The sequence below is a fragment of the Lucilia sericata genome, unplaced genomic scaffold, assembly GCF_015586225.1.
Source record: "Lucilia sericata isolate MDLA Ls3-8-SP2 unplaced genomic scaffold, ASM1558622v1 Contig000293F_arrow, whole genome shotgun sequence".
NCBI lineage: Eukaryota > Metazoa > Arthropoda > Insecta > Diptera > Calliphoridae > Lucilia > Lucilia sericata.
In genome coordinates, this window is record NW_023994318.1 from 50,974 (window position 1) to 68,129 (window position 17,156).

Here is a 17,156-nt window from a genome sequence, read left to right on the forward strand (position 1 = left end):
AGACCCAACAAAGTATATATATTTTTGATCCTTATGAAATTCTGATTCGATAGCTATGTCCGTCTATCCGACTGTGTAAAACCCGTTAAAACGAAGCAATGGAAATTCATGAAATTTACCCAAAACATTCATTATTATCCGGTACAGTTTGGTATTGAAAATCAGCAAAATTGGTCCAATAGGTTGAGTATGAGTAAAAATTTCAGACAATCTCTATAAAAATCTTGCTTTTTTAACTGGTTTTTTGTATTTTTTACAAAAACTACTGTAGATAAATTAATGAATTTTGGAAGATATATGGCTTGATATACAAGGATCAACTATGTGGAAAATTTTTTATACCAACCATCAAATAGGTCTAAAGTACGATTTCCACTGCTAACGTGCTAACGTACACACAGAAAATAATATAGTACTTTTATATGACAAACATTAGTTATTGAAGGGAAAAGTAAAGCAGTGGTGTTGTGGGAACAGTGGAATGAGGAGTGGAGCATAAGTAGTTCGAATCTAGGTCAACTCAATATTTTTATTAAAAATATATAAATGGTTGAAGAACCAAAATTAATTTTCGCAAAATTTATAAGTACTATTGTATTTCCTCTTCAAAAAATCAGATTTCTGAAAGGAAATCTTCTGTATCTTTTCAAAATTCCATCACCATCACTGGAGCAGGTTTGTTATTCTGGGTGTAACATTGAAAAATATTAATATTAGATCCAACTAGGTATAGACATATGAATATTGTGGGTCCTTATGAAATTTTGGGCCAAATCAGAAATCGCACTTCCTTCAATTTGGAAAATAGTTACTACCCAGCAAAAATAAAACGAAGTTCCAAAAGAATTAAATTTTTCTGTCGAAGTGATGTTAAATGACTTTCAAAGATGCGAAAATCATTATATTTTTTTGAACTTACATAATACCACCATTTCAATTCCATATAACTTCCGAAAAATAACATAAAAATTACTTCTTGAGAACGACTTCTAAAGTAGTGAAACTGGAATCAAAATTGGAATCCTATGAGAAGTCTGTGTTAAAATCATCTCTTCTGCAGGTCTTTTTTAGTGCTTCCATAAAGTAGATTCTACTTATTTTACGCTTCTTTGGAAGTTATTTTTTGCTGGGTAAGTGCATTTACATAAAGCTGAGGTTAATCATCGTTTTTCACTATTTTTTTGTTAATTTTTTAAAAAAAGTAATACAGATAAATGATTTCGTCCTACATAAACATAGATTTTGGTACAAAGATAAACAATGGAGATAGTAGGAAAAATCGTATCACATGTTTTTACAAACAAAATTATATAAAAAGTTTTGTAATACATCTTTAATTCCATTTTCACATAGCTTTAAATTGTGTTAAACATTTATCATAGTTTAAGATTTGTTAAATTTAGTACATTATGTAACATTCTGTTAAGTGTTAGTTCCGTTTTACATGGTATAGTTTAAGGCGTAATGAAAAATGAAGGATATATTATGGTGAATTTAAATCCATCGTTAGAATTTGATGATTTTTATAACCTGTTTAAGGTGGAGGGTATTTAAAAATCGGCACAGCCGAATATAGCACTCTAACTTGTTTTATATCATCACCTCCGAATTTAATAAAACTCCACTAAATTAATGTTTCATATATAACTTGTACAATGACAAATTTTGAGACTTATAAGTTTCGTGGTTTTCGTGATATAGCCTTGTAAACTTTAAAATCTGAAAACTTAATGTATGTGCCATCTAAAGGGTTAATGATCGAATTTTTATTTATCTGGGAAACTAATAGAACTTATTTCTTAAAATTTTGCACAAATTATTTTAATAATTTTGTGAAAAAAGTGCGGGCTTTCATCTGGGGAGCTTGAAGCCCCCACTGAGAAACTATTAGAGCTAGAATCTTCAAATTTTACATGAAGAACTTTGACATTCATGGTAGATAGATTGATTACAAATTCCTCCGATCCTTTAGCGTCACAAAACACTTATCTGAGAAATATTTAAAAAATAATAAAAAATTTTGTGTAATATTTTAATAAAACCATGTCATTACATTAAATATATTCGTATTAACTTAAATGTGTCCAGGTTACAGTCATAAATGGAAAACCCTTCGGACGGCAGTTTCAAACGTTTACCAATTTTGTTAAGCAAATTTTAAAATTTTAGGAAAATCTCCATGTGACTTATGGACAATAAAGAAGGGAATAAAATAGTAAAGAAATTAGGTCGATATATCTCACATATTAGCGGTGCCTGCGAATTGAATATTGAGAATTTCGGAGAAAACAATTTTTAATTAAAATTTTTGGAAAACAGGTTTTATTCTTTACTTTTATCCATTTTATATAAAACTTTTTCATATAATACAATATGGCACATGTATATCTGAAGTTTTAGTAAATTCGAATAATGTTAACTCATAAACTGTGAAGGTCAAACTCAAGCTATGCAATATTGGGAAATCTTCTTGAAACCATAGTGAAATATTATTTTGTTTTCAACTGATTTAAACGAAACTTAGGATAAATATGTAATAAATTAAAATTCAAATTTACCTTTAAACTTGAATATATTTTTAAAATTCTATAAAATTTCCGTAATATATGAACAAAATATTCGATTTCATTTTTCGAGAAAATGGTGGGTGATAGAAAAAAACAGATTTCAGATTAGGATTCGGGAGCTAGAAATACATTAAAAATAGTCCAAAATATGTTAATCTGTTAAAACAATATATGAGCGATAAAAAATTTGTACATTTTTCGAAAATTCGAACTTGAGTAAACTTGATGACAATACAATACTATGTTCGAATATTCGTAATTATTTATTTATTTGTTTGTTAATAAAATATAATTTCAGTTCTTTTCAAGGTAATTTATTTGCATTTTCCAATTTTTAAGCTGTTAAAATTATCTCAAAATCGTAAGGTTTCACAAAAATATAATTTTAGTTCTTTTTTCTTCCATTTCTCAAATTCGCAGTAGGTAAAATTTTATTGTGTTGCATTTGACAAATTTTTGCAACGAATTTATACTCCGATGTTTTCGTCAGAACAATAGAAAAAATAATTTTAATCCATTCTTTAGAAGTCTAAACTTAAAATTTGTATATTTAGTATGTAGAATATTATTTTGTTGTATTTCACGAATTTTTGAAACGGATTTATACTCGAAGTTTTCGTCAAAACAATCGAACAAATAATTTGAATGCATTCTTTAGAAGTCCAAACTTAAAATTTGTATATTCCTTATATATTCATAAAGTACAATTGTTTTTATTTGTTTATTCAGAATTCATAAATAGTCTTATCATGTTTTAAAGATGTTCTAACAAGTGCTTAAAAATATTATCAAAACATTATTTCTGTTGGGTCAAAAGTTGATCAAAATATTCAACTGCATCTGGAATTGAAGATAATAGAATTGTATTTAAACAGGTGTGTGAAATGCAATGATCAACAGTCTTTAGGTATTGGAATAACGTGTCTAATCCGGAGCAGTTTTCAAAATGAAATTAACCATAGCATTATTGGCCTGCATAGGCTTAGTGGCTGCGACGAGCTTCCACAGTACCCATGAAGTCAAAGTCGCCGACAAGGATTTCTTGGAGAAACAGAAGTTCTTGTTCGAAATTGTTTACCGTGTTGAGGACCCATTAATGTTTGAGGAATACATCAAACTCGGTGATAAATTTATTGTTGACAAGTCCTACTATACTGTAAGTCTATTCATATTATGTATATAGTAATGTAAAAAACATAAATTTTATATCTGTTTTTAGCACTATGACTTCCATATGGAGAAATTCTGGGAATCGTATAAGATGGGAGCTCTTTTGCCCAAAGGTGAATTCTTTGGCGCTCTTGTCAAGACTCACCACAAACAAGCTTGGGGTCTCTTCAACTTCTTCTACTATGCCAAGGATTGGGAAACTTTCCTCCATAATGTATGCTGGGCCCGTATGCATGTTAACGAAGGCATGTTTGTTTATGCTCTTACTTTGGCTGTCATTCATCGCGATGACTTCCATGGTTTGATTTTGCCATCCATCTACGAAATTTTCCCACAATACTTCTTCAACAGTAAATTCGTATACGAAGCTGAAAAGTTCGACTACGATGTTTGGAGCAAGTACATTATGTACGAAAAGGAATTGTATGATGTATACTACAAGAACCACAAATATTTCAACCACGGTGACTATGTATACATGAAGGACTGGAAGATGTGGCAATGGTGGAAATTGATGGGTCTTGGCCAACACTGGTATGCTGAAGAAAAATATATGCTCCGTGAAAACATCTACGAATTCAACCAAGACCCTAAGTGGAACTTGATGTTGCAAGACCTCAAGATGTGGTACATGCCCGTCGATTATACTCGTGATATTGAATTTTACAACGAAGAGTCCAGCCTTTCCTACTTCACTGAAGATTTGGGTTGGAACGCTTACTGGTACTATTTGAACATGGACTACGCCTTCTTCTTAGACGGCAAGACTTTCGGTTTGAACAAAGACCGTCGTGGCGAATACTGGATGTACAATGTCCAACAATTGATTTCTCGCTACTATATGGAACGTTTGTCCCATGGCTTCGGTGAAATTCCCGAATTCTTCTGGTTCCACGAAATCGAATACGGCTACGACCCACAATTGATTAACTACAACGGTGTTGGTTTCAGCTACCGTAAGAACTACTGGGAAGTTCAAACCTACGCTAACTTTGATATGTTCAACAAAGTTTACGGTATGTTCAAGCGCATCTACGAAGTCATTGATTTAGGTTATTATAAGATGGTCGATGGTACTATTGTTGACTTGCGTAAACCCGAATCAATTGAATACCTTGGAAACTTGTTGCAAGGCAACATCGATACTTTCGACAAATACTTCTTCAGCTACTGGTACATGCTCTCTCACATGTACTTCAGTGAAGTTGATTACCATGACTACGAGGTCTACCCCAATGTTCTCCTTAACTTCGAAACCATGTTGCGTGATCCCATGTTCTACATGTTCCACAGCAAGATCGCCGACGCCTTCTTCCACTTCAAATACTACCTCGAACCTTACACTATGGAACAACTCATGTTCCCTGGTGTCCACATTAAGGATGTCCATGTTACCGACTTGGTCACCTACTTCGATTTAGTAGACTTTGATGTTACCAATTTGTTGAATGACAAGATGCACTTTGTTGATGGTAAATTTGTGTGGGACAAGTCCCTCATGGCTCGTCAAATGCGTTTGAACCACAAACCATTCAACTTTGAATTCACAATTGAATCCGACAAGGCACAAAAGGCTGTAATTCGTACCTTCATTGGTCCTAAATACGATGAATTCGGACGCGTCATATCTTTGACTGAAAACCGTGAAAACTTCTTCGAACTTGATAACTTTGTTTATGAGTTAACTGCCGGCAAGAACTTCTTTAAGCGTAGCTCCAATGACTTCTACTGGACAACCAAGGACCGTACTACCTACACTGAATTGTATCACTATGTAATGATGGCATTCGATGGTAAATATGAATTCCCATTAGACATCAGTGAACCTCACTGTGGCTTCCCCGATCGTCTCATATTACCCCGTGGTTGGGAAAAGGGTATGCCCATGCAAATGTTCTTCATGGTCACTCCCTACGAGGCTAATCACGAACAATTCTCCACTTTTGACAACACATACTCTTGTGGTATCGGTTCTGGTGCTCGTTACGTTGACAACAAGCCTTTCTACTATCCATTCGATCGTGTCATCGATGAATACGAATTCTTCGTTCCCAACATGTTCTTCAAGGATGTCAAGATCTTCCACCACGATACCTTCGAAACCTACCTGGAACACGACTACAAGAACTACGGTTCCTTCGATTACTCTTTCTACGAAGATTATTACACTAAATACTTCAAACATTGAGAGGCCTGGTTGCAAAGAGAACCAAGATAAAATATTGAAAAGAACAAAAATCGATATTTATTGACATGTACAAATTTTAACCAATTATTTGTTTCATTAAATAAAGCAACCATTGCTCAGTGCAATCAAAAGTATAAAATATTTATTTCAGCTCTAATTCTGATAGAATATTTCGTAGTTTACTCCTGCACATTTGTTATATTTACAACATTATTTGTTTTATATACCCTCCATCAAAAAGATTGGGGGTATTTTTTCTTTTGCCATGCCGTTTGTAACACTTTCAAGTTTTAGTCAAAGACCACATTAATATCTATACACACTATATACATATATAGTCTGGATCCTTACTAGATTATAAAATCTAACTATATCCGTCAGTCAGCTTTTTGAAAACACGGAAGATCTTTAACGTGACAAGCTAGATGGCTGAAATTCTTTATTGATGCACTTTGATATTGAAAATACTTTAGTATTTATTAAGGAAATAATGTGGTTTTTGGCCACTACACCAATTTATACAAAGAAAAATCATAAGTAAGACTACAATACAACCAAATAAATGAAAATGTATAAAAAAAGCTTTCCAGTTTATTGTTTAAAACTTTGTACTTGTACACAGGAAATATTATGGTTAATACATATACATTTTAATCTTACGTATTGGATTGTGTGAAAAATTGTGTTATAGGTTTAGCAGTAACTTTGGCCGATCGCGATGGTGCCATCATTGAAGAATTCAAACTTTTTCGTGACAAATTAGATACAGGTTTTTTAACAACTTCAACAGTATTAACTTCCAATTGATTAAGCTTTCTTTGTAAATCTTTAGCCATATGGAAATCTTTGTGTTCTAAAATTTCATCAATACTAATGGGCAATTTGCAAATGTCACATATTACCATGTTGGGTGTATTACTATTCTCAGAACTTTGATTTTGTTCACAAATTGTTGAAGAAGCCAACGTCGAAGGTTTCAAAAATTTCGTTATATCAGCATTTAGTGTTTTTTTGATTGTGTTATTATGAAGTTGAGCTTTTTTAGATTTTTTATTGTTTACAGGTGGAGATTTTGATGAATTAATTTTTGTACGAATTTCATCTCTAAATTCATGGCGTTGCTGTTGACTCAGCTCTTGGGCGAAATGATGGTCTTGATGAGTCTGTATAGATGTTGGATCATTAAGAATTTTGGCGCCACATTTAGAACAATTTGTAAATTGCAAAAATTCAGGTCTAAACTCCGGTATGGCAAACTCAGCATATTGAGACCTATAATCTGTTGGTTTATTCTCCTCGTTATCTGTAATTGCATCATATTTTCGTTTCATATTTATAGGTACAGTTTTAGATGCAGGCGCCATTGTTGACATGAGAATATTTGAATTATTACCAGCCATCTCTGCATTAATTAAATTATTGCACGATGGATTATTTTCATATTGTTTCATTGAATTATATTCTGTTTCTTCACTTTGAATTGTATTTATATTATTAATTATATCATTCAATTCATTAGAATTGTCATTAGCTTTTGAATTACTAGATATATTCAAAGTATCCGTTGTGGAGCTACTTGATTCCAAGCTTTTCGTTAAATCTTCACTCTTCCTTAATACTCTTGCAAAGAAACTTTTCGGTTTCGAAAGTTTATTTTCATGACAACTGGAATCATTAGAATTTATTTGTATATCTGTATTAATTAAATTATTACACGAATTATTGTTTTCATTTTGTATATTTTCTTCATTTTGAATAGCGTTTATATCATCAATTAAATCGTTTAACTCATTTGAACTGATATTTGCATTTGAAGTACTACTGATATCTAATGCTTCAGTTGTGGAGCTACTTGATGTTATGCTTTTCGTTGATTCTTCATTCTTTCTTAATACTTTTGCAAAGAAACTTTTCTGTGGCACTGGCTTGTTACTATCATCATGTGATATTACAAACTTATCTTGGGGCTTAGTTACTATACTAACCTGACTAGATGAGGTTGGTTTACTAATACCATTCATATTACTTTGACCTACTATTGCTGTTTTATGTTCTTTCTGTGGTTCCTTCTTTAAAGCATTTAGGAAAAAACTTTTCATATTTTGATTTTTTGACTCTTTCGGCACTTCTTTTATTGCATTATTGTTTGTAGATTTATTTTCGGTTTTGGTAGCAGAATTTGAAGTTACTGACGACGTATTGGTTTCTTCTTTGTTATCAATTTTAATTCTTTGCTTTTTAGCTGCTTGTTGCGCAAACATTTGCTGTATGTTATTTTGTGAATTTGAAATAGTTTCAAACTTACCAACACTTATTCCTAAAAACTTAATTGGATTATTAAGAACACTTTCGCTACCAGAACGAAAAAATTGCTTGGTATTAGCTTTTATAATTTCCAAACTTGCTTTTGCCAATACTTCGGTATCATAACATTGTAGAGGAGCTGATCGTGAACTTGATACTTCTTCACCATCAAATTCTTGTATAAAATTTACAACCATTTGTTTTGCTCGTCGATTATTTTCACATATATCCTTTTCCAATCTTTCATTTATTTCATTTGCCAATTCGTTTAGCCAATGTTGTAAAGTTTTTATGCCGGTAATATTATTACGGCCAGGAAACTTTTTACAGCATCCAATGCTTTTTGAATAAAAACGTGGAGTTACAGCTTCAAGATCAATGCCACGACATATGTTATAGAGCCATGTTCTAAAATGAAATAAAATATACAAATCTATTTTAATTTTATTTTTGTGATATGGAAAAATGCACTATAACTCGAAAATAACTAGTTATATGCCAAATTAGTCCTTAACCAAAATATAGTAAAACTATTTGTCTACAGAAATATGAACGTATGAAACGGTGAAACCAACTTAGGAATCGACCCATTTTACATATGCTATTTTCTGCACTTTTTAGTATTTTGTTCGTCTATCTTTAGATCTTCACTCTCTTCGAAGGGAATCACAATGAATTACACCTTTTTATGGTGCATTACCCTTCTCAACCTAAACCTAAAGACGTATGATGCATGATATGTATTCGCAAAATAGCGAAAGTGAAAAATAATGTAATGTAATGTTGTAATAACATTAGAACAATCATGAAATGATTTCACTTTTTCTTTTTCACTACTTAATAACAAATTTAATAAAATATTTAACAAACGTTTAGTTAAGACCCTTCGGAAGTATTTATACTCTAAATTTCTGAGTACATATTTGTTAAAACAATTTTTCTACCAAAACTCACCCATTTTTCTCATCAAATTTTTTCTGCAATTCAGCCTCAGTAAATTTTAATAACTGACCTAAGTAACGAATACCTAAACGTTCACATACTTCCTCTCCAAATTTAGCGCCAAGTCCTTTTATTTTTCCGACTGGTAGTGTTTCAAACAAACCAGAAATTTGGGCTAAAGGTAAAATAGTTTGTTTATTAGGTTTATTAATACCACACGCTAATTTTGCCAATATCTTATTATGTGCAATGCCTGCTGAACACTCATAAGATGTTTCCGCTTTTACAGCACTTCGAATTTCGCTTGCAATAGAAGCTCCTAACAGTAAACGAATATTACTTTGTCGAACAGCTGGAACATCATTTTCATGGAAATTACGATAGAAGTTGTCATCATCTGCTAAAGGACTGGTAATAAAACTGGACGTTATTGTTGTTACGAACTCTTCGATTGTTGAGAAACCAACGGCATAAGTATTTACCAACTCCTGAGGTTGCAAAACGAATGTGCCCTAGAAAAAGATGTGTAAATTTAATGTTCCATAAAATTTCTGTCATACTAACATCATTCATTGCTTGGAGACGTTTGTTGACAGAATCTGTAATATCAAGATAAGCTTCATCAACAGATGCTCTTTCTAAAAGTGGAGTAAAACGCTGCAATACATTCGCTACTTCCTTGCCAGCTTCTCGATATTTTGTTAAATCGGCTTTTTCACGAACATTAGGTACTTTAACTAATTGAATTTCTGGACACTGTTCTTTAGCTTCATCTCCTCGCATATGCCGTGTGACACCTTTCGCTCGGGCGGCATAATTTACTGCAATTATACTAAAACCCCAAAAAGAGTAAATAATTGTTTTCTTAATTGATATTTTGCACAATTACCCGCCTCCCCTCCACGCATTATATTGCACCACAGCCAATGGTTGATTTTTCAAGGAAGGGTCCAACTTTTCTAAAAAGAATAATACCAATTACGAGAAATGTTGCAATAGTTTTGTTATACTTTACCAAAGTATACTTTACCTTCAACTTGGCAATAGAAACAATCCATATCCACAAGAAGTACAACTCTATCATATTTGCTTGATATTGGAACGAAATTCCTGGCAGAAGTATTGTTGGACATTATTAAAGTAATTTTTCATTTAAACTTATTAAAATTTAGATAAACTTGCAAAAATTCGACAAAACTATATTATTCAAAACTATTATATTCTACCAGAGCCCTGCGCCGACAAATATTAACGGCGGCGGCAACTGACACTAAATATGTCGGCGGCGGCTTAAAATCGACTGTAAGTCGGCCAAGTTTTCAACTACGTTTAGTTTTTTTTTAGTTGCATGAGAAATTATGCATGGATAAATAAAAAATTCTTAAAAATTAAAAACAAATCCTTTCTCCAAGTTTTACTAGGATCTGCCGATATTTAACCCTATTTTCCATATAAAACATCTTGCAGAAAATCAGTTTCTAAAAAATTTTGCATTAAGAAAATGATCAATAACGTAAAAACAAAGATATTTTATTTGTTTATTTACCAAAGTATATTAATAAAGTAGCATCACTTGAACAGCTGACTATTTTTTTTAAACTAGATAAATGAAGCAAGTTGTCAAAGTTTGTTTTGAAAATTGTTAACATTGTTTACGTCGCCATTTTTAAATTGTGTTTTGCTATTTGTTAAAATTTGTGAAAAGTTGAAAAAGTGAATTAAAAGTGGTTTTAAAGTAGTTTAAAAGTGTAATAAATTGTATAATATATAATAATATAATTAAATTGTTAATATTTTTAACTTAAAAGTAATATTTTTTATTTATGTTTTGTTCACATTGTTGTTCAAGGAAATTTTATTTTGACACAATCTTAAATTATTCCAAAAACAAAATATATGTGGTTGTTGTAGATGTTGTTGTACAACAAGAGATGTCGCTACTTTATTAATATACTTTGGCTAAAACCGTTTAGGCTCTACGATGATGAATCAGTCAGTCAGTCAGTAACGTTAGAATTTTATATATATACTAGCTATACCCAGTGTATATATATCTGCAATATCAAAAAGTCCCCTATTTAAATTTATGTTTATATATTCAATATTTTAGAAAACTCAAAAAGTACCAATGAAGTACGAAAAAGTAACAAAAGACCTCTTTTATTTAATTTCATGTTCCTAAGTTCAATATTATAGAAAATTAAAAAAGTACCAGTTGAAGAACGAAAAATTACCAAAGGGTCCCCTTTTATAGATTCTCATTAACTCCGGGCTCCACATGGTTAATTTCATGTTATAAAAAACACAAAAAGTACCTTTTGAAGAACGAAAAATTACCAAAAAATCCTATTTTATATGTTCTCACTTACTCCGGGCTCTACGTACTTAATTTCATGATTCTAGGTTCAATATTATAGAAAATTCAAAAAGTACCTTTTGAAGAACGAAAAAGTACCAAAAAGTCCCCTCTTATAGATTCTCATTTACTCCAGGCTCTATATGCTTAATTTCATGCTTCTAGGATCAATATTATAGAAAATTCAAAAAGTACCTTTTGAAGAACGAAAAAGTACCAAAAAGTCCCCTTTTATAGATTCTCATTTACTCCAGGCTCTACATGCTTAATTTCATGCTTCTAGGATCAATATTATAGAAAATTCAAAAAGTACTTTTTGAAGAACGAAAAAGTACCAAAAAGTCCCCTTTTATAGGTCCTCACTTAATTCGGGCTCTACATGTTTAATTTCATGTTTCTAGGTTCAATATTATAGAAAATTCAAAAAGTACCTTTTGAAGAACAAAAAAGTACCAAAAAGTCCCCTTTTATAGTTTCTCACTTAATCCAGGCTCTACATGCATACTTTCATGTTTCTATTTTCAATATTATAGAAAATTCATAAAGTACCTTTTGAAGAACGAAAAAGTACCAAAAAGTCCCCTTTTATAGATTCTCATTTACTACGGGCTCTAAATGCTTATTTTCATGTTTCTAGGTTCAATTTAATAGAAAACTCAAAAAGTACCAGTCGAAGGACGAAAAAGTACCAAAAAGTCCCCTTTTATAGATTCTCATTTACTCCAGGCTCTACATGCTTAATTTCATGCTTCTAGGATCAATATTATAGAAAATTCAAAAAGTACCAGTCGAAAGACGAAAAAGTACCAAAAAGTCCCCTTTTATAGATTCTCATTTACTCCGGTCTCTACATGTTTAATTTCATGTTTCTAGGTTCAATATTATAGAAAATTCAAAAAGTACCTTTTGAAGAACGAAAAAGTACCAAAAAGTCCCATTTTATAGATTCTCATTTACTCCGAGCTCTACATGCTTAATTTCATGTTTCTAGGTTTAATTTTAAAGAAAACTCAAAAAAGTACCTGTGTAGAACGAAAAAGTAGCGAAAAGTCCCTTTATTATTAATTTCATGTTTCTATTTCAATATCATAGAAAACTCAAAAAGGACCAGTTGGAGAATGAAAAGTACCAAAAAATATCACTTGATACCGGGGTTCCAAATAACACCCCATTAGGATATTTAGTGTTTCTAAATTTAAAAATTTTATCTAAATTGGATCATTGTGGTTGAATAAAATCAAATTTCCCGTTTTTACCCCTTTTGGTACTTTTTTCCTCCCCATTAACGAAATAAAAATTCTATTCCAAAAAGTTGCAACATCGTAGTGGGAGCCCGTTATTATGTATTCATATGTATAAGTTAATAAACCAAAAACAATGTTTTATGAAAAAAGTACCAAAAATAGGTACAATTTTAACCCCTTAAACGTCCGAATATCCAAAAAGTACTAAATTCATATTTTTATTTTTTCGTTAAGTTATGAAGGAGTCAAAAATATTTTTTGAATGTGCACTGGTTTAAAAGATACACGGGGTGCGAAAAAAGTACCAAAATACAGTTTTTACCCGTTTAATCCCTAAATGGGCCGAATTTTAAAAAAGTACCAGACACCTGTCCGTTTATTTTTTAAATGAACGGCGATAAGCTTTAAACTGTTTTTGTATCTTTTCTAGTTTAGGAGATATAAGGTTACCGAATTTACCCGTTTTTACCCTTTTTTACCCCCTAAACATTCGAATTTCCAAAAATCCCGTCTTAGTGGATCTATTTGGCGGGAGACCAACCTCCTGTCCAAATTTCAGCTCTTTAGCTTCAACCGTTTAGGCTGTGCGATGATGAATCAGTCAGTCAGTCAGTAACGTTAGAATTTTATATATATAGATTATGTATATAGATTTCGTGCCAAAGTATAACTTTCGTGCATTGAATTATACTGTAAAAACATTGTAATGTTCGACTTGAATTCAAGTTTCGTTTTCACTGGAGAATGCTATTGAATTAAAGTGTATTTCAACACTTGAAATTTGAATGTTTGACTGGAATTAAACTTGTTTTAAACTTTAATTCCAGCAAGAATGCTTATTTGGTATAGTGTGACAACTATAAGGGACCTAAAGTCGACATAAAGCCCACAATGGTTAGTACCAATATTTTGCCCAAACAACATCTACATACCTAGCCAGGTTATATCCTCTAGGTCCGTGAAGACATTCTCTACAAAGCTATAAATTTGTATAAAAGGCAGCTTAACAATTGTTTCTTGTAAATATTCGGCCACCATAGTGTTTGGAGACAACAAGAGCTTCACTGAAAGGCACACCAGACAGACATCGCGCTCTATTATGGGTGTATGGTAGTGATTCTGCTGAGATCAATGGTATAATAATAAGTATGTATCCCAAGGATACCCCCTGAATACGGCAATCAGCTTCCGTCCATTGCCTCTAGGTGATAATATACCATGTCACCACTAGCCGACCGACCACCACCCGCCTAGGTGACTAGGGAGGTATATATGTGGGCATTCTTCCAGGAGACCATCATGATGCCTCCTCTTTCTTGAAAAGAAAGACGTTCTTTATAGACAAATAAATAATTAATTAACACCATTACTAAAATTTTTTAATCTTCTAGATCTCACAAATATGCCAAATATAGATTTCGATAAACACTTTTGGGTATTAAACGAAAACAAACCCCGCCTTAAAAAAATTTCATCATAATTATTAACAATTTAACTAAATTCAATCCAACACTTGCTGTTTTTTTGTACAATGACCCTCGGTATAGTAGTATAGCATACAATCTTATTAATTTCAATTTTTAGTAAAACATTATTTTTTTTTATTTAAAGAATATCATTTCTGTCATTTTAGATTTTCGCACACACACAACAACAGATTTTTTGTGGCAAATAAAAAATGCAGAAAACAGCTTGGCGCGAAAAATTCTAGCAGAATTTTTTTTCGCAGTCGGCAGAATTGACATCAACTGCACTTCCCATTTGAAATACACATGTTCGATACCCTAGCCCTTTACGGTATGACATACCAGCAATGTAAAAAGGTGTAGCTCCGTTGACGTCAACGAAGCTGGTTTGAAGTCAAAGCAGCGACTCGAATTAGGCGCGAAAACACGAAAATATCTGAGGCGAAGCCTATACATCGAACGTTAAGCAAAGTTCTACACCGGCCAAATTTCAATGAGCGGCTTATTATTAGATAAAAGAAAACTTGCTTAAATGAAAACAAATTAATTTTATATTGTAAAATTCCACAAATTTAGCGAAAGTATTCTGTAAATTGTACAAAATATGGCGAAATTTTCAAGCCGTATTAAGCTGAAAAATTTTCGGCGGCGGCGGCTTTGAATTTTGTTCGGCGGCTAGGCTTAGTCGGCTTAAGCCGAATCGGCGCAAGTCTCTAAATTCTACCAAAACAAAAATTTTGCGCCTTCAATAGTGATGGTAATTTATTGATTTTGTAAGATTTAGCTAGAGTTCTATAGTTAAAACGAAAAGTCGACTTTTCGACTTTTTGCATTTTGTTAAAAGTCGACTTTTCGACCTTTCGACTTTTTCCATTTTAGGAAAAGTCGATTTTTCGACTTTTCGACCTTTTTCATTTATTTAAAAGTCGACTTTTAGACTTTTCGACTTTTAGTATTTTATATTTTTCGACTTTTTCCGACTTTTCGACTTTTTCCGACTTTTCGACTTTTCGACTTTTTTCGATTTTTTTCGAATTTTCGACTTTTTGATTTTTTACGACTTTTTGACTATTTTCGATTTATTTCGACTATTTTCGACTATTTTTTTACTTTTTTCGAGTTTTTCCGACTATTTTAGAGTTTTTGACCTCTTTTCCACTTTTTTAAAATTTTCGACTCTTTTCGACTTTTTGACATTTTCCGACTTTTCGACTTTTTCCGACTTTTCGACTTTTTTCGACTTTCTTCGACTTTTTTCGACTTATCGACTTTTTTCGACTTTCCGATTTTTTGACTTTTCGACTTTTTTCGACTTTTATATACAAAGTCGACTTTTCGACTTTTTTCATAGACGATAGTCGAGTTATCGACTTTTTTGGAACAAAATAGATACCCGTTAATAAAACAACCTTTTGATAAAACAGCAAACCCTAACAGCCGTTTTTGATTGTTGTGTGGTGAGTTTCTGTAAAAACGTAAACAAATGAAACAAAAACAAATTACTAGACATATTTATTTTGTGCTAAGAAAACTTTATGTATTTTAATAATGTTTTATAGCCAGTGCAAGTGTTCATGGTGTACACCATCTACCCCAATAATAATCTCGGTTTCATTAGAATCAAGTATTTTTAAAACGGCCATATATAATGTGCAATTCATTCTATATTCCATGACTGGTTGAAAGAGTCACGGAATCCATCGGAGATCAACCAAAAAAATGAAAAAGGGCTGGCTTTAACTTCTTGTTCCGTTCATATGGGACAAGATTCGAGCCTCATCGTATCAGTTCGCCAGATACCTCATTTGTGTATATTGCAGGTACCCAACACAGCCTTATTGTAAACGGTCTCATAATAATACTTAGATCTTTTCTTCATTCTACGACTATGCAAGAATACAGCTATGACATATTAATGCTTTAAGTGCAGCATGACTATCAACCTAAAATCTTACCAGAGACCGGCGAACAATGTGATTCCCTATTAGTTCCGTCACTTTCAAGATCGCTAAATCACCACTCGGAAGACACCACCCATCAGGGAGTCAAGGAACATTTTACACCGTTTGTAACACATTGAAATATTGGTCTAATATCCAAAAAGGATATGCCGGGATCTTATTACAGTCTAAGATTGAGTTTGTTATTGAAAATGGACAATATCGGTATACGATAAACTCATCAGGGAGCCAAGGAACTTTTACACCGAAATATTGGTCTAAAATCCATAAAAGTATAGACTAGTATCTTAGCCAATATTTGCCAAAATATTTTTAGTTGATGGAGTTTATTATTGAGTTTCAATATTCCAGTATAGAAGAAAAACGACAAAAACAAGTTTTATAGGAACTAAAATCTTTTTGCCAAATTTTATGAGGATCAGGTAATTATTTTACAAGATTTATATGATCCAAAACCTTTCTGGGTTGGTCCAAAATTGACACTACCCCCATATAAGTTCCCCTTCAGAAAAAGATATTAACTCCAATAATTGTAATAAAAATACCAATATAGCAAAGAAATTCCACATAAACAAGGAGTCAAAATCGTTTTGTCAAATTTAAGGGGATCGGTCCATAATTTAACCTATCCCCGATATAAGGCCCACCTCGGGAAATTACTACCACCAATAACTGGCTTAAAAAATAGCTATAAAATTCGACAACAACTTTTATATGAAACAAAATTTATCTGTTGAATTTTGTAAGGGTCGGTCCACAGTTGACCCTACCTAAAATCTCAAACAGATTATGCCATCCGATTTCTACACTTCCAACTTAAAGTTCTATATATGTTTTTATCGTGCACAAGATCTTCCGATAGCAGTTGTATATAATTTTCTATATACGGATATAGTCACATTTTTTGTAAAAAAAGTTTGTTGCTGTAGTACACACCCTAGAACGATGAAATCCACAA

The 17,156-nt window shown here is 32.2% G+C and overlaps 2 protein-coding genes across 2 annotated transcripts; one reads left to right on the forward strand and one right to left on the reverse strand.

Moving 5' to 3' along the window:
• The first annotated feature begins 3,449 nt into the window (after positions 1-3,449).
• LOC119603327 (larval serum protein 1 beta chain-like) lies at positions 3,450-6,064 on the forward strand. Its single transcript, XM_037955333.1, has 2 exons — positions 3,450-3,723; positions 3,787-6,064. Exons 1-2 carry the CDS (start codon positions 3,514-3,516, stop codon positions 5,923-5,925), a joined length of 2,349 nt encoding a protein of 782 aa, XP_037811261.1. The 5' UTR covers positions 3,450-3,513; the 3' UTR covers positions 5,926-6,064.
• Positions 6,065-6,484: 420 nt separating this feature from the next.
• Positions 6,485-10,429, reverse strand: LOC119603326 (DNA polymerase eta). The gene is made up of 5 exons (XM_037955332.1): positions 10,202-10,429; positions 10,061-10,130; positions 9,736-10,003; positions 9,184-9,683; positions 6,485-8,637 (listed from the first exon to the last, which is right to left on the reverse strand). The coding sequence occupies exons 1-5, from the start codon at positions 10,302-10,304 to the stop codon at positions 6,582-6,584; spliced, it is 2,997 nt and encodes a 998-aa protein (XP_037811260.1). The 5' UTR covers positions 10,305-10,429; the 3' UTR covers positions 6,485-6,581.
• Positions 10,430-17,156: the final 6,727 nt, after the last annotated feature.